General features: G+C 31.7%; 1 protein-coding gene across 4 annotated transcripts in view; it reads right to left on the reverse strand.

The window, feature by feature from the left end:
• LOC115880850 overlaps nt 1-17,406 on the reverse strand; it is a 35,884-nt gene extending 18,478 nt beyond the window's left edge. For 2 of the 4 annotated variants that reach the window (XM_030898160.1, XM_030898161.1), the window contains exons 1-10: nt 17,162-17,406; nt 16,864-17,107; nt 14,013-14,106; nt 13,841-13,955; nt 13,244-13,439; nt 12,012-12,292; nt 6,291-6,515; nt 6,116-6,225; nt 1,648-1,833; nt 1,491-1,593 (exon numbers count right to left, since the gene is read on the reverse strand). In XM_030898160.1, the coding sequence (XP_030754020.1) occupies nt 1,491-1,593; nt 1,648-1,833; nt 6,116-6,225; nt 6,291-6,515; nt 12,012-12,292; nt 13,244-13,439; nt 13,841-13,955; nt 14,013-14,106; nt 16,864-17,107; nt 17,162-17,344 (1,737 nt within the window). In that variant the 5' untranslated portion in view covers nt 17,345-17,406. Of the gene's footprint in view, nt 1-1,490; nt 1,594-1,647; nt 1,834-6,115; nt 6,226-6,290; nt 6,516-12,011; nt 12,293-13,243; nt 13,440-13,840; nt 13,956-14,001; nt 14,107-16,863; nt 17,108-17,161 lie in introns of those variants that run through there. The other 2 variants (XM_030898162.1, XM_030898163.1) reach the window with 2 other exon arrangements.
• Between the last annotated feature and the right edge of the window lie 1,363 nt (nt 17,407-18,769).

Here is an 18,769-nt window from a genome sequence, read left to right on the forward strand (position 1 = left end):
TAAATTAATATATTATAATAATTTATGTTGAGCAACGAACAAAATATTTATCATTAAACCGTTTGCTGGTGAGTAGATTTTTTTATTACAATAGGTACCTACACTAATTGCATGGCTTCGGTTTTATTTTTTTGTTTTTTAATATATTTCCTTCTTTGTAGCATGAAAAAAATGGAAAAATATAAAAATAAAATAACGGTGGCAGTACCGCATCTCCTAGATAGCTTAATAGATTGGAAAAAATGTTGTATCTGTCAGATTGGTGGTGGAAAAACTGTTTGTCCTGCAAATACTAAAGTTGTTTCGCTTCAAAATAAAGGATATGGTACTTCAGCTTCTAATTTACTACTTTTAACTAATTACAATCACGTACTTCCATCTGGAATCCAAATTAATTGTCTTAAAGGGGAAGGAGAAATTGAGCAAACATTAATCGAAAAAAAAGCAGTGTGGCACAAAGCAAGCAACTTAAAATACGTTTCACCAAAATGTGACATACTCCTCTCTTCATTATCTAAATCTAATGAGGCAGCGTGTTGCTGTGAGTCTCAAGAACAATCTCTATTAGGCATCTATTTCGCAACAAAGGGGGGAAAATAATTCTGCTCCAGCAACAAGATCAACTTAACATTAACGGAGCCAAACCGGTGTTAATTTGTTGTGCTGACACTGACATTTTGGTTTTAGCTATATCTTTTTTTCCTTAATTTAACGCCTAGGCCTAGAAAACTTCTGGTTGCTGTATAGCTCTTCAAAAAATTTGCGATACATTCCTGTTCACTGTATTGTGGAAGTTCTAGGTGACAGAAAATCAGAAGCTCTACGCGGCTTTCATGCCTTCTCTGGATGTGACACTGTGTCTTTTCTGTCATCAAAGGGCAAACGGTCGGCTTGGAAAACTTTGACAGAAGATACAACTACATTCCATGCAATATATTTCCCCCGCGAAAAGTTAGAAAATAATGTGCTTCAAAAACTTGAAAAATATGTGGTACGCCTATATAATGTTCAGTCTACTAATAACATAACTATGGCCAGGAAACACTTGTTTGCAACTGAAAATAGACCACTTACGGCTATACCACCAACTCGAGCTGCTCTACATGAACACACATTAAGGGCAGCATACCCGGCGGGTCATATTTGGGGTAGAGCTGACCAAATATATCAAGATGATCAACCTGCTCCAATTAGCTGGGGATTTTTTTTAACATTAAATTTATTGTATACAGGGTAGCACTTTGAACACAAGTAACTAGATAAGAAATTCCAGCTAAGCTTATTGCTTTAGCTCTAACTTATTCTTTTGAGTATGTTATAGGCTTGGTCGTACATTTCAACCGATCTACAAGTCGTGTCTTCGTCTACAACGTGTCTTCTTTCGCAAACGTACTTTTTCGTTATAGGCTTCAAAATATTCCAGCTCTATTATAAGTATAACGAAAATAATAAAAAAAAGCAAATAAAAATGCAAATTATATTTACTTTACCAATACGTGTTCAACTAATTCCCGCAGCGACCTATTTTGAGTTTCGATGACAAATTCTTCATTTTCCTCTAAGCTAGTAATGGGTACGTCTTTAATAAACAACCTGTCACATTAAAATTTGTAAATTAGAGATAATCGTTTAGAATATTTTTATCACCTCAATGAAGTATTGCAATAATCGCCTGTGCAACATTTTAAAGGAGTTATCTGAAAAATAACTTCACTAGTGCCGTAAGGTGCCAAAACCTGATTCTCATAATTTGTTTGTATCCAGTTAGACATGTCAAAAGCGATGTCGTCATTTTTTTCCACGCATTTAAATTTGTATTTCAAAAGCAGCCCGCTAGAAATAAATTAATAATGTATATTATCATATGATCGAAAAAAAAACGGCGTCACTAAATTTTATGTTTGGGCTATACACACAAAAATTTTAAACATTTTTTTCTCAATAACGGTTGATGTTAGATATAGAGTGTTTTATATCAAAATTCATAAAATGTTACAGAGAATTTAAGTATGTAGTGAAAAATGGGGGTACCAATTTAAAATAAGAAGGTTGTTGTTTGGTGCTGCCATATTGAAAATATTTTTAACATACAGATCTCGTTGTGAAACAATGATGTGCAAAAAATCTCCGATCTAAATATTGCATGTCTCTAGAAACTGCTAATGCACGCCCAGCCTGGGACATCCTGTAATAGTCTAAGAGCTGGCTACATAAAAAGCCTTATCATCGTTACATGGCTAATTTTTTGTGTGAAGTATCCTTTTGTGTAGCCATTACGAAATAGTCATGTCTATATATATATAAAGCGGGGGTCCTACAGCTTCTGCCACATCCCGCATTTCGACCTCCATATTGCCATTATGCGATTTTGCCATTCTTCCTGGTTAATAGCTCTGTCTCTCATATACTGGTCTACTCCATCTAACCACGTAGTTGTAGGTCTTCCTCTTTTCCTTCTGCTTTGGGGACGATACTCCATTGCCCTTTTTGGCCATCTTTCCCCTCCCATTCTTTTTACGTGCCCATACCATAGTAGCTGTCTCGATTCGATGTTGTCGGTGCTGGTATATATTCGCCTTGTTCTTTGCCTGATCTCCTCATTTCTAATGTGTGCCATCCTTGATATGCGACATGCTCTTCTGAGAAAGTCCATCTCCAATGACTCGACCATCCTTCTTTCTTTTGCTGTAAATTGGCAGCATTCGGCACCGTATGTTAAAATTGGCTCTACGATTGCTTTGTAAATCCTTATCTTTGTTTGGATGGATGTTTTATTTGACCACAGGAGAGGGTTTAAAAGACCGATTACTTTCTTACCTTGTTGAACTCTACTATGTATATCTTTCTTGGAGTTCCCTTCTTCAGATATAATACTTCCTAAATATTTATATTCGCTACACCTTTTAATTTCATGTATGTGTCTCCTACTTTCAGGTATTCGGTTTTTGTGAGGTTGATATTGAGGCCCCATCTGTCGTATTCTTCCTCAAGTTTCCTGAACATATAGTCGACATCCCCCTCACAACCTGCAACAATAACTTGGTCGTCTGCAAAGAACAAGGTCGATAGACAGTGGTTGTCAATCTCTATTCCCATAGCTCTATTCTTCCTTCTCCAGTTTTTCAATGCCTCCTGGATATATATTTCAAATAAGGTAGGTGATAAACTGCACCCCTGTCTAAGTCCTTTAGATGTCAGGAAGGATTCCGATAGGAACTTCCCCTGTCTAATCATACTTTTTGGATTTTTGTACATATTCCAGATTGCATTGATATATGTTTTACTCACATTTGCTTCAACCAAGATTTCAAATAATTTCTTCAAAGGCACCGTGTCATGGGCTATCTCTAAATCTATAAATACCAGATGCGTGTCCAAATTTCGAGCTCTCCTTTTTTCAATTATTTGTTGTAACACAAATATGTTGTCTGTACAAGAACGCCCAGCGCGGAAACCACCTTGTTCTTCTATTTCTTCAAAGCTCTCTTCTACTCTCTTTTTTAATATCCTGCCATACAACCTTCCCATTGAGCTTGTCATACTAATGCCTCTGTAGTTGCTACATCTTTGTTTGTCTCCTTTCTTAAAGATAGAGCTGATGTACGCCAGGTTCCAGTCTTCAGGAATGTTTTCGTTTTTTATCAGGCATCTGTTGAAAATATCAGCTAGTATTTCCAATAATATATCGGGTCCCTGCTTTATTAGCTCAATGAAAATGTTTCCCGGCCCCGCAGCTTTTCCATTTTTTGAGTTCTTCAATGCTTTCCTTATCTCGTTTACACTTATTTCATTTACATCTATATCTTTTGCGTTTTTTAAATCTGGCACTTCTAGTTTGAATTCTGTCCTGTTTTCTGTCAGTAACTGTTTGTAATGGTCTTCCCACTCTTCCATGCTTATAAGTTCTAGTTTACTGTTTTGCTTTTTGTCTCTTCTAAGGTTCCTTATTGTCTTCCACGCTTCTGACACTCTTGAACCTCCAACATATCTTTCCGCTCTCTCACATTTGGTTTCCCACATTTTGTTTTGGCTTTTAGATACTTCGCGTTTAACCATTCTATTTAATCTTGCATATTCTTCTCTGTCGTGGTCGCTGTGGGTACTAAGCCATTTCTGGTAGGATCGCTTTTTTTTCTTCTATAAGTTTTTTTAAGTTTTCAGACCACCATTCTGGTTTTTCCATCGTTTGCTTATCTTGTTGTCCTAACGCTTCTTCAGCTGCTTCGTGAATGCATTGTTTTGTTTGTTCATACAACGTTTCAGCGTTTACGTTGTCCCTTCTTATATATGCTAGTTTATTGGCTAGTCTTAGTTTGTACAGGAATCGTGTCGACTCTTGCAGAAAACTTTCTAAATTGTATTTTTTTGTTTCTACTTGTAGGTATCTGTCGTGTATAGTTCTATCTACTCAGTCTATCTAGTCATGTCTACCAGCGCAAACCCGGGGCTTAAAGCGGGGGCGGCCAATCGAAAGGGTGAAATTTTGATACTAAAATTATTATAAGGTACACGAGTTATAATTGCGAAAATAGTTTTTATTTATTATTAAGAAACGTGGAAAATTGTTGGCAGACATTTTTCTAGTCGCTAAAATGCCGACAGACAACGCGAAAGTGGCATGAAAATTTAAAAATGATTAAAAAATGAAATTTGAAGAATGAAAAAAATTATGGCATACATGCATGCCGATTGGTGGAATGACATATTTATTTATTTTAAAAGCCGTATGCAAAAGAGCAGACAAAAAGATCGTGGCTAAATCAGCTGCAGACAGTTATCAAAAGCGCGATATTACTCTCTAGCGCTTTCAGGGAACGCTCGCCGCCTCATCCATTTAAGTATAGATAAATCATGTATACCATTATATTATATATATTTTTTTTTATTATTTCAAAACAGATATCATACATTTATTATTCTGTCTCACTATTTGTATCTGACTCATCGTACTGCAGATCCCCGCTCTCACAAATGAGTCTTCCTCTGAGTCGATATCTGCACCGTAAAATTTTTGTAGACTTACAGGTATTATGTTTCAATTGATAACGCGGCCAGCGTTTTCTGAAAACGCTTATACAGGGGAGTCTTAAATAAGTAAAAATACTTTTAAGGGTGATATATTTCAACCCCAGGAACATGTCAATGTGTTTTTATTTCGCAAAAAATTATGTAGAAAATCGTGCATTATTTTTCATTTTTTATAATTATTTCTTAACCTACCATGCTTACGGCTTTACTCTATGGCTACGACACTAAAAGAATGGATGCAAGTACAGAAAAAAAAACAGATGGCCCACAAGATTATTTAAAAATAAATCAATTTCTGTTTAAATTTTCAAACTTAAATAACTTATTTTGGACTTATTTGGAAAACGATATAAAGAAAATATGCTTCTTTTATCGAGATCTATCAGCTCTGAAAATATTTACACTTATTCAAGATTCACCCTATAGAATAATATTTTTATATAACTGTCTACCGCTGATTGAGCCACGATTTTTTTGTCTGTCTCTTTCATACGACTTTTTAAATAAAAAAATATATATTCCACCAATCGACATGCATGTATGCGATGATTTTTTTTGTCAAATTCCATGCCTACTTCGCGTTGTCTGCCGGCATTTTAGCCACGAGAAAAATGTTTGTCAACAGTTTTACACGATTCTTAATAATAAATAAAAGCTAATTTTTAAACTTTCATAATGGCAACACAAAATGATACTTCACAAGAAAAATTAGCCATGTAACGATGATAAGGTTTTTTATGTAGCCAGCTCTCCGTCTATATGTTGTCTTGAAATTTTAAACTTCTTGCTTTGTATACATATTTTGTTTCCTTAGGAAGGGTAGCTGAGTCGCCCAGTATATTACTGTCTCCTTTTTTGTTACTAAATTTTCCAGCTTAAGAATTAGAAGCTGTCATAAAAGCTGACATAAATGCTCTCGACCTCAGTGTGTTGATTATTTACATGTGATTTGCATTAAATCAGAGAATATGATAGCCTAGTAAAATTTTCTTTGTGCGAACATTATATTATGTAATTATTATTATAATATATACCTTCAAAAATTTGTTTACTTGAATGATGAAATATAAATATCAAAATTAAATACCTATTGTTTTTTAAACGTAACGTCATAGTTATTGGATCAGTATTTTCAATATATCCCAAAAATATACGATGTCCTGGTTTACTTTCTATATCTTTTGAATGATTTGGTACCTATAACTTTTACACGTTAGATTGAAAATTGATTTAGCATATTTTAATTCCATATAACACTGTACATCTACACTTATAAGTTTTTTGTTGAAAGCTATTCCATCACCAATTATTTCCAATTGTTGGTAAGTATTCTTATCAGTCAGCAAGTAGAGTGTTTCACTGAACAATCCACACTTCATAGGCTGAAAAATAACATTCATTTCGGTGGTTTCGCCATTCAGAATTTCAAAATATGCTGGATAAACCCAAAGTATACCGTTACTTCCATCTATTGATATAGATTCTTCCTAGAATTTTTAAATAGGATTAATAGAAGCGATTAATGAGAGGACACTGATTATGCAACCAACAATACGCTGAGTCCTATCACAGATTAACTTACAACACTTTTTTTTCTTTGCAAGTTCGCGGTCGTATCTAATTCTACAGGGTATTTCAAAATACATGTGCCATCTCTCGTGTGGAGATTCCCCTCATAAAAATAAGATTCATTTTCCATATTAATGTAGGTCCGATTAAAGGGCGTTAAAGGTTAAAGTTTCATTTTTTTTCATTTTATTATAATTTTCTTCCAAGTGCCTTTAGCGATTCGAATGAAATTTTGAGGGTAAAAGTTACTACGAGTGCTACATATTTTAATGCTAAAGATGTGTGGAAATTTTCACCAGGGACGTGCATATGGGTTATCATTGCAATATTTTTTTAAAAAAATTTGTACGCCACTGCCTTTTTTTTGTTTTATTAGCAAAATTGTGTAGAAATGCTGATTAAACATTTTCTCTTAATATTTCGTCGATTTCGGTCTTCTTGATGAGATAAACGCAATTTAATTAGTTTCTTTAATCCAATTCTAATAGCAACCTTTAAAAAATTTAATGTCACTAACTTGTCAAAATTTTAAATAAGTACGCATTGATTCCTTATCAAAAAATATAAAAGAAGTTCCTATAAAGATGGCTGCGGAAATGCATATTTTTATAGTTACAGGATGTTAAAACTTAAAAATAGGCCTTTTGTAATTATCTTAAATACCATTCCTTTTTAGGGAATTTACTGTCGGTAGCATGTTATAAAATTTAGTCAGTGTTATAAAATTTAGTAATAAAAAAACATCGAAAAAAAAATAAAGACTTTAACCTCCTGTATCTACGAAACTAAGCAGAATCGCACCCATGTTCATATGAAAAATAAAACTTATTTTTATGTGAGGAATGTCTCCATGAGAGATGGCACATGTTTTTTGAAACACCCTGTATATTCAGAAACTGTTATAGCCTGATATAGCCTTTAGGTATTCTCCTATTTAAAAAATTATGTTTTGTTATTGCTACCTGAAATATGGTGCCAGATTTTGTTTAAATGGGCTCTTAGAAGAACTGTTTCAGGTATATGCCTTCTTTATTTTAGTTTATTATGAAGAAATATCGAAATATTTTATTTTAAGTTCTGAACGTTCATTTCGCTAACCATGTATTATCATCAGCCATTTATTAAAACTCCGATTTTTTTCACAAGAGTTCAAATTAAAGGACCAAATACAGAACTTAATATAGATATTGTAGCACGTAGCAACTGAATTATTTTATGGGTGCATATACAGGGTGGCGCACCTCATTCGCCGCGGTTGATTATACGAAAACGAAAAGTTGTAGAAACAAAATATTTTGTGGGTATATGTGGGGAGGCAATGTGCACAATTTAAAATTATTTTGAAATATACAGGATGTCTCAGAACTAAAATCCATACCAAAGTTATATTTTTTCTTATGGAACACCCGGTATTTTATTTCATTTTTGGATTCTTGAGTCCAAAAGAAGGCATTTATTATAAAGGTTAAATATGTTTAAAATCATTGGTTTTTGAGATATTTAAAGATATTTAAATATGCATGCTACAAAAGAATTGATTATCAACACCCTGTAGATTACTTTTCAGAATTAATTGTTGTATTGAGTTTAAGGTAAAGAAATAAACTTTACTGAAAAATGTTATTGTTTTTTTAAATTTATACAGGGGCACCATAAACTAGTGATCTATTTTAAGGACTTATTCTACATAAAAACTTTGTTTTTTCAAATGCAATACCCTGTATTTTTTTAAATAAATCGAAGCAGATTCAAATGCTCTTTCAAACTATATTAGGGTTTCCTATAGGTACCTATCTATCTCAGATTTTGAATAAAAAGCGATTTTTAAATAAAATGGCAATCAAGATGGCTGGTATCGCCATGGCAATTTTCTAGTGACAGTTAATGATAAATTTTCAAAATGGATATTAGTGTATGGACATTATTATATATAAACGGTTTACTAAAATTTGCCCACAATAATGTAATAAGTAAGTATTGTTTATTTTATGAAGAAAAATAAAGCCATATCTGCTGGTGGAACGAATGGATATGTTACTAGTGATTTTATTTTGTGGGCAAAATGATTTCTTGGCCTCAAGACCTAATGCTCAAAGATATCCAAACATTCCTTTAAAAAACTACTTGTCCTATTTCCTATTTCGCAGAATTGGTAGTGTCGTTTATAAAAACCTATTAGGCAGAAACCTGTCGCTGGAAGTGAAGAAATTGAATTTGCCGTAATTGGCTCTTTTATAAAAAATATCTATCATATATCTACAAGTTATCGTAAAATAAAACAAAGAACTACTTCTTCTTTTTCCTTGATAGAATAAGGAATACATAATAAATATTATTTATTAAACGTCAGTACGTCAATTAAATAAAAGTAAACTTGTATAGATTTAAATAAAGTCTATAAACTAATGTCGATTTTGAAAATAGTTACTAACTGTCACTAGAAAATGCCATGGCGATACCAGCCATCTTAATTACCTTTAATACCAGCAATCTTAATTACCATTTTATTTAAAAATCGCTTTTTATTCAAAATCTGAGCTAGATAGGTATAGGGAACGCTAATATAGTTTGAAAGAGCATTTGAATCTGCTTCGATTTATTTGCAAAAATACAAGGTGTTGCATTTGAAATAACAAGGTTTTTATGTAAAATAAATCCTTAAAATAGATCACTAATTTTTGGCACCTCTGTATAAATTTAAAGAAGCCATAACATTTTTCAGTAAAGTTTATTCTTTGCCTTTAAACTTAGTACAAGAATTAATTCTGAAAAGTAATGTACAGAGTAATGATAATCAATTCTCTTGTAGCATGCATATTTAAATATCTTTAAATATCTCAAAAACCAATGATTTTAAACATATTTAACCCTTATAATAAATGTCTTTTTTTGGACCCGAGAATCCAAAAATGAAATAAAATACCGGGTGTTCCATAAGAAAAAATATAACTTTGATATAGATCTTAGTTCTGACACACCCTGTACATTTCAAAATAATTTTAAATTATGTACATTGACTCCCCACATATACCCATAAAATATTTTGTTTCTACATATTTCCGTTTTCGTATAATCAACCGAGGCGAATGAGGTGTGCCACCCTGTATAGGCCAGTCAAATAAGATCTATAGTCTGTCCAACGAGAAGATCCTTGACAGTGATAGATGTGTCTGTCATTTTAATTTCAAAGTAGTTTATTTTATTTTACAAAGAAATAAGTTGGTACAACTGGAACGCATAGCAGGATATATTTAAAATTTGATTGACAAGATGACAAGTGATTACTTCAAAATATTGTGAAAAAAACTGTATAAAACTGAAAAAATGTAATCGAGTTATGTTATTTAATAAAAACGGTATGTGTTAATACAAAACAAACAAGAACAAGACACTACATACCAAAAAATATGAAAAAGAACTATTATTTACTTTCAAGCTTTATGAAACTACCCGAATTTATGATTATATTTATCAATATAACTTATGTACAAATACAAATTTGTAATATTCCACAGGAATAAATAAAACAACATAGGTAAATGAAACAAACTATTTTATTAATAATAACACCTACCAAATTTTATACCTTAAAGGTTGATTAATTAACTTTAAACTTAATTTTTTTAAACCAGTACCTTTTGACATTATTTTTCTGCAGTACTAAAATCCATTATTTACCTATCGTGTGATGTCGATATTTTACAGCTACTCCAGTTTTTAGTATGTGTTTAGTTTGATCCTTCTACCATATACGAGATGCACTTATCTACGACGAAATGGTATACAAACTTTATCGATGGCAACTTCATTGGTGTATAAAACTTTCTGCCTGGGCAGCGAGTATAAACCATAAACTGTGCTCTGGGTCTACAGTTAATTTTCACTCGATTTTTCCTGCACTTGACTTCAAAATACACAAAACACACGTAATAATACGAATCAAAATGCATCGTCTTCCAAAACGCAGGGTATTTAACAAAAGTTGACACAAAATTCTAACCTATAATTTGGCAAGACTTTGACAAGCGTCAAAAATGACAAAAATCTAAAGGCGAGTTCATACGCATCGGCGTCTGTTTGTCGTTCATCGTTCCCTCAAACCAATAAAATTGAAATACGATCTGTCATTTTTTAAATAAACCAATAAAACTGGTTAAAAACAACAAGACACGACGCATGACGGATTTATATTTAAACCCATCCATAGATAACTTAAAAATTATTAGAAACTTTTTTTAGTAAAATAAATAGATTGGTATGGGACGTCATCTGCTTTTCTTCTGTCATCGTCTGTCGAAATCTTACCTGAGAAAAAAAACAGAGTATATTATAGGGGTCACTTGGAAAAAAGTGTTGGAAAGCTAATTATGGTTTAGGTTTGTTCAGTTGAGTTATTTTTTATTTAGTTGAATATTCCTCGTGTTTCCTGCTTAGGTCATGATGTATTTTGTTATTTTTTATGTTATTTGTTTTTGTTCTAAAAATATTTAGGGCAGGAATTAAGGTCAATCATACCGTGACAAATTATGCATTTTTTTGAGTGAGATATTTTTATAAATATACTTTTTAAACTCTTAAGCAGGCAGTATTTAGAATATAGGAAATTCAAATAATTCGTTTTCTGACAGATGGAAATAAATTGTCTGACCGTTTGACACTTAATGTCAAAGGAAGCTAGATAAAATCAAGAAAAATATATGTGTTCAAATTAAATCTTAAATAACTTAAAAACGATTTATTTTAGGTATAGAAACATGTTTAGTTAAAAAGTAACGAATTGAAAAACCTTTTTATTAGTGAAATAAAAAAGTGGGTTTCCGTTTAAAAAAATGATTTATGATAATTTTTTAATCGCTCAATTCCATGACAGCTACCGCCGTTATTATATGACATTTGAACAATTTAATTTTTAAAATACATAGCCACATGTCTTCTCTTTATGTCACAGTGGCTGTGGTAATCACTAAATTTGACTCTTAGGCTATACAAATTTTTTTGACAGGTAGTTTTTTTCAACCAAAAATTTTAAATATTGTTTTCTAAAAAACGGTTAATATTTAGGTATAGAGTGTTTAACATCAACATTCATAGAATTTTACAGATAATTTAAGTATGTAATCAAAAATGGGGGTACCCATTTAAAATAAGAAAGTTGTTGCCATCTTCCGGTATTTCCGGAAGTGCCGCCATATTGAAAGTATTTTTAATCCATAGATCTCGTTGTAAAACAATGATATGCAAAAAATCACCGATCTAAATATTGTGGTTCTCTAGAAACTTCTAATGCACGCTCAGCCTGGGACACCTTGTATATCATTAGTACTCATTATAATGTTAAATGCATTCATTGTTTAATAGCTAATGGGATGTATTATAATCGCTAATGGGATATATTATAGTGATTTGTTACTGACATCGATTTTCCTAGAAAACCAGTTTTCTTCTGTAATCAAGAAAAACTTGGCCTTATATCCACCGTTGTACAGGAATATATTGACTAAGACATAATCAGTAACAAAGCAAGGTCCACAATCGATAGTTTCATTGAGTGCGTTCTTTCTCTTCACCGAAAACGATTTATTTTGCAATGCGTTCTTTTCAAGAAGCCCAATAGAATAATCGGTGGATCTGTTGATCACGCAGTATAATTTGGGAGGGTCCATTTTGCATATTAAAGGTAACTTCAGGATTAGACCTATAAAATAATATACATGGTGTCAAAGAAATAGTGTATCTAACTTTGGTCAGTGATTCTCGAGATAAAAATAAAACAAAAAGTTCCTTTGAAGATATGCCCTAAAATGCCACCCGAAGAAGTTACAATCCTCGAAAGATTAAATAATCTTTTATCCTGCTTAATAATTAAAGCTTCTATGCTGCTTAAATATGTGTCACTCTTGTGACACATATTTAAGCACTGTACATGGTACCCTTTTGTTGGGACTACGTTTTTTGGTAAAACCACTTCTTTAAATTTTAAACCATGTTGTTGGCGCACTTTTAAAAATTCTTTGCATTTTTGTAGTCTGCCTTCATCAAAAACAATAACTTTGTCACTAGTAACTTTTTTACAAACTACACAACTTAAATGTTCTTTATCCTCTTTTTATTTGCAACACAACTTAAATGTTTATATATTGTGATTTAGTAGTTAGTAGCAAAATTAGTAGTTACTAAAATATTTATTTGCAGTAATTATTCTAAACTATTTACACTATGCACGTCAATATTAAATTTATAAATACATATTTGTACATGGTAACTTAATTCCAACAAAATAATCTCTGAATTAAAAGCCTGGAAATAATTGAAATTAAACCGAAAAAAAATTGTTTTTATGAAAATTTGAAGCACTCCAAAATACTGTTACGTCAGCCGCATCGGCTGCCAACGGCGAAATGGCGCAGTGGCGAAATACCCCCAACCCCCCAGCCAGACTTAGGATTCGAGTTCACAAGTTATTAAACTTTATTTTTTTTGTTATTCTAACTTGCCTAAAATATGTTCTCTAATTATGTCGCCAGCTCTCCGGCTATAATAGACTGTTAAATAGAAAACCTGATATAAAGCATTCTCAGTTCTCAGGCACTGGATCACCCTATATAAGATTTAACTATTAATATTACAAAAAATGTTTTAAATATACCTTTGTCGTTTTTGAAAATAATTTCATCCCGTTCGAGTAGATATACGTCAGTTCTGAATTTAATTATAGCTTTTAATGACATTCCAGGTGCAATTCTAGCACTATCACACATAATAGTAAATATTTTTAATTTTGGAAGTGTCTTAACACTGATCGATTGCAAATGATTACTAGTATTGGTAATCTTGAAATATTGCTAAAAAGAAAAGAATATAAATATAAGCTGCGCAGCGAGCGAATATTAAATTAATTTATTGTTATTTTTTAATTAAAAAGTAGATTATTATCTGTCATCTTTTGTCGTTTGCAGATTTTATTGTTTTTTTTTATGTCTGTTCTTGATTAGATAAATGTTATTATGTTATTTTCATGTCAGTTATTTCTATTATAATATAATTTTAAGTTTAAAATAGCCGACTTATTTTATTTAAAAAAAACCGGCGTCAAGGACGGCTGGGGAATGACAATCGATAGTAATTTTAACGAGATGAATCTCTAAAGGTCTACTAAAGACAGATAAACTACAAAACTAATTAATTAATTTAATTTCAAAAATCAGCAAACTGGCAGTCCCAAAGACACGCTCTGTATAGCTACCTCATATGTTTTATTGACTTTATAATTGTGGAATACTACAACCTCAGGTGTTATTTTAAACTGTTTAGACCTATCAATTTCTGTCAAAGTATTTTCTATGTTGTTAGGTAAATCACTGAAAAGAAAACCATATTTAATTTATAAATTATAAGTTTACTTACCAGATACACACTTTTTCTGTATGAATTTGGGTTTTTTAGATTTTGTTAGAACTGGTCTGTAAAAGCAGTTTTTACATCTGTGTAATGTCGTATTAAATCGAAAATCTAAAATTTTATTTAAATAATTATATTAAAACAAAACATAAGTTAGGGAGCGACCATTAATACGTGAGGGAATCTAGTGGGGGAGAGAGTCAAATCTAAACTTCACGTAGGGGAGAGAGGGGGTGTCAGCAAATTTTTTTTCGGGCCAAAAACAGTGTAAAAAATGAGAAAATCAGAAGCAAAACATATTTATAGACTAAACTCCATGAATAGATGTAAACTTATTTAGTATTAGTAGTTATTTGGTAGTATTGATATATTGAAAATATATAAAATATAATAATGAAAATGTTGATATAATAAGTATAATAACACACAATTTGATGTTGATACTATTACGACAAAAGCAACTTTTCTCCAAAGCCTACCATGACTTCACTGAGGCATCGTTTCTTGTTCACTGTTATTAATATCTTAATTATTAGATATTAATACATCTGGTATTATCAGGGGCGCATATACGGGAGGGGTAATGGGGGTAATTACCCCTCCCAGAAAAAAATTATAAATAAGAAAATCTGGCATAAAACAAAATTGTCACAAAATAAATTAATAATGTCAATTAAAATAGAAATCCAGAACCATCTAAGCTTAATTTTTTCCATATAGTCATAATACCTTTGTGCGAAAATATAATTTAAATCTATTACTTTATTTAAATATTGCCACTACCCCTCCCAGACTCAATCTCTGGATGCGCCACTGGGTATTATGGTATTCTGGTATATCGTCGATTTTAAAATATACTAACTGTTTCTATCTTATTTTTTTATTAGAATGGCGTCATTTCCAAGCCAACTAATATGCAATTAAGGGCTTATTTTTTGGTATTTATTATAATTTTGCTAATATCTTCGGTTTGAAAGAAGATATCAAGGAGCGGTTTTCGCTGACTTTTTAAGCTTTTATAACTCTTTACTATCAGCTAAAATTACATATCCTATCGTATTTAATTTTTTTGAAAAAACGCGCATTGTTTGTTAAATTGTAAGACAGCGCCCCCTAGCGTATGCGTTCAAAAGCTTATTATTATTATTTTTATGGTATAATATAGAGTAAGAAACGCTCTTTTAAACGAGCCCTCGTTTGCTGAATTCCGATCATCCAGAGTCAGGAGTTATTAACATTTAAATAAAGACAGTATAACCTTCCCCCACCACTTTATTTTAGCAGATAGAGAAAAATGGTTCTAACAAAAAAATCCAAAATTTACTAAAGATTATAAAGCTTTTATTTATAGTACCCATTATCTAGGCAAAATTCTGTAAAAATTCCATTTTCTTATTTTCCATAGCTGTTGCGCCCTCTAGCGGCCGTTTTACAAACTTGAAAATAATTTCCAGAAGCAAGAGCAGAAACATCAAAAACAAAAAGGAAAATGAGAACAACGGAGATGAAAATATTACGAACAATAAAACGAAATAAAACGGACTACACTGCTCGACAGAATACGCAACACAAACACGCTAAAAAGAGAGTTGGGAGTACAGGACGTTGTCAGATGGGTAAGAGCAAGGCGTCGCTGTTGAAGAGACCATGTAGACAGGATGGGTCCAGATCGAATTACCACGTGGGTCAGTAGTTGCCATTTAAGTATTGCAAAATATTTAAAGTTATCACTGTGATTTTAGATTAAGATCTAAAATATCTGAAATGCTAATATTTACAAGTAGGTATTAACAAAAATAATAAAGCATATAAAACGCATTTATACTGAAAATACCAATTTTTAAAGATCTAACGTGAGATTAAAGGTAGGAGGGGAGGGGGGGTTAAGGCAAATTTCACCACATCTCGCCAGTGCACAGTGGTTCCCCTTAATTAGCTGCGCGGTCATAACTGTTAGATATCTAGATATAGCTTGACTGCACCTTTTTTAATAGAAATTGATAACAAATGCTAAATAAATGTATATAAAAAACTTAATGTAATATGTATTAAAAAAATTGGGCCCAGTTCGTGTGATTTGCATTTTAAGTTCTAACTATTCGGAAAGGTATACAGATTATGTTTGCACATATGTACATGTCTTTTCATATTGAAAAGGTCAAATTTATTTTAAATATTGAAAAAATAAAAGAGACAGTTGTTTCATTTTATAAATACAATTTTGTTTGTCCACGAAATAAGTTGACACGAAGAGGAAAAAATAAGTTACTTTTATTTTAAGACAAAAAGTCAATCTTTAACCACCCGGTATAAGATCCGGCGGCAATTCGCGGCAGCCAGTGGCAATTAATTTATAAGCAATATTCTTTAAGCAACAAGTATTATCATGCCGTTAAAGAGGATTTGAAAGGGTAAGTAGCTAAAAGTCTTAAAGAGTGACAAGCAAAAATGTAAAAAAACTAATATTACTTAGGTTTAATTAAGTGCAAAAATAAAAAAACAGTTGTTTTAACCTTCTTTTCGAACGTCCATTACAGAAAAGGCCACAGCTTTTATCAATTTTAATAAAATAAGTAATTAATTGGCGTTATCTGAAAACTGTTTATGTCAGCTTGATACCAGTAGCAAAAATGGAACATTTCTAATAAACAAAAGCGCTACACTAGGCTTGCTTGATTTTGTTATTTATTATGTATCGTTTATAGATGAATATAAGAAAAGTATTAGCAACAGTTTCATGCAAACATTTTGAAATTAATATTTCTAAGTAATGACCTATCTGGGAACCACTGTGCAGTGGGGAAGGGGAGTCAAAAAAATATTCAAAAAGGCTTCACGTAATTATGAACGCCCCCTTACTTAACTGACCTAAAAATTGTCTTGTCAAATGTGGATATAAGTCGCTTTTATCTATTAGGCCATATCTCATAACATCTGTCCTGTCTAATTGATCCAAATTAAATATGTCACACGATTTTAGTTTACACATTTCTTTTATAAATTCATCTTGTTCCGTATTGTGTTTAGCAACTAAAAATTCAGCATGGTCTTTTATAATAGTCTTCTCTATTGTAGTAAGGATATCCGATTCGTTCAAATAGTCTTCATGTATCTAAAAAATGTAGATCAATACATAAAATAATGTTAATTTATTTTAAACCAGAACTTGTATGGCATTTTTAGAAGGATCTTCGTAACTTAAATCGTCATCAACGTTATACTTTCTAATATTCGGTGCTATATGTAAAGGAAATTGCTCCTTCTGTAATTCTTCTTGAAAAGCATTGTTTAGGAATGTGGATATTTTATCGCCATTTTCATTTTCCAACAATAACGGAATAGAGTCCATGATTTAACTAGCGTCTTAATATTTTTTTTGTAAATTTTTAATTACAAAATAATGTCAACGTCTAATGAGTTGACGTTGTTTAAGTAGCAATCAGTAGCAATCATTATTGTAAGTCATTTATCCTTTGCATTTATCTATGCATTAACGTAACTAGCAATTCATGGGGGGGCCTGGGGTTGAGCTCAGGGGGGCCTAGGACTTTTGTTCTTTAAAAAAGGAAGAATAATATTAAAAAACACATTTTTTTGAATAAAACTTTTACATGAATTTCTCTATTAATAAATTTCATAGACTTGGTTTTCAAACCGTGTTCCTGTAGATTACTTAAATACCTACGAATTTTCTAAAAAAATTAAAATTAACACAATTTTTGAACACAATAAAATAATTTTAACTAAAAAAAACTAGAAAACGTTATTTTTACTACATCACAAGCAAATAAAATTTAATACGTAGCCAAGAGTCGTAATTCAAGATTTCTCTGGGGGGTGCCCAGCAGTACCTGGGGGGTCCCGGCACCCCCGGGCACCACTGTAGTTACGCCAATGTATCTATGGTCATTAATTATGGTAGTAGTATTTTAGTTTCATGACCCAAGCTACTAGGGCCTGGGGCCTGGTAGTTGTAATATTCTATATTTGGTTTAGTGGTTTTATTGAAGAAGTCAATCGTAGATCGCCCTCAGCGAGTCTGGGTGTGTTTCTTACCCCGACTGTAATTAATAACAATAGGAAACCTAAAATTTTCAATATGGATCAGATGAACAAATTCAATAATTTATAATTTCCAACGACAACTGTCAAGAAATTTCGACAACGTAATATTTAAACTAAGATATACATGCATGGCAGAGGTATAATTAAAAAAATTTGCGGAAAATATGCAAAATATTAAACGAATGACTTATAAAATTGATTAGATTCTATGATTAGATTGATCTATCTGTTAATTACATCAAAAAATATGTTTAAGAGATCATATTTCTTTGCAATCACAATAAGAGATATGTAACAATATCTAATAAGTAATGACTAGGTACTTCTGATTCTTGAATATGAATTACTTTTCTGAAAAATTGGGAAATTTCTTACGAGTAAATACAGGGTGAGTCTTAAATAAGTGCAAATATTTTCAGGGCTGGTAGATCTCGATAAAAGAAGCATATTTTCTCTCAAATATGTCCAAAATAACCGAGATTTTACTTTGAAAATTTCAAAAAAATTGATTTTCCGCTTAAATTTTAGGAACCTCTGGATCTTTTCTGAGTTTTCTTTCTTGTATATTTAACCTACTAGCTATAGAATTACCACCATATTATAAATATATTATGTTTTTAACTAAAAAAAAATCCAAAACATTTTTTTTGGCGAAAAAAACCTTATAAACGTGTTTCTGGGGTCGAAATATACTAGCTCTAACAATGTT

The sequence above is a fragment of the Sitophilus oryzae genome, unplaced genomic scaffold, assembly GCF_002938485.1.
Source record: "Sitophilus oryzae breed Bouriz unplaced genomic scaffold, Soryzae_2.0 scaffold_165_pilon_pilon, whole genome shotgun sequence".
NCBI lineage: Eukaryota > Metazoa > Arthropoda > Insecta > Coleoptera > Curculionidae > Sitophilus > Sitophilus oryzae.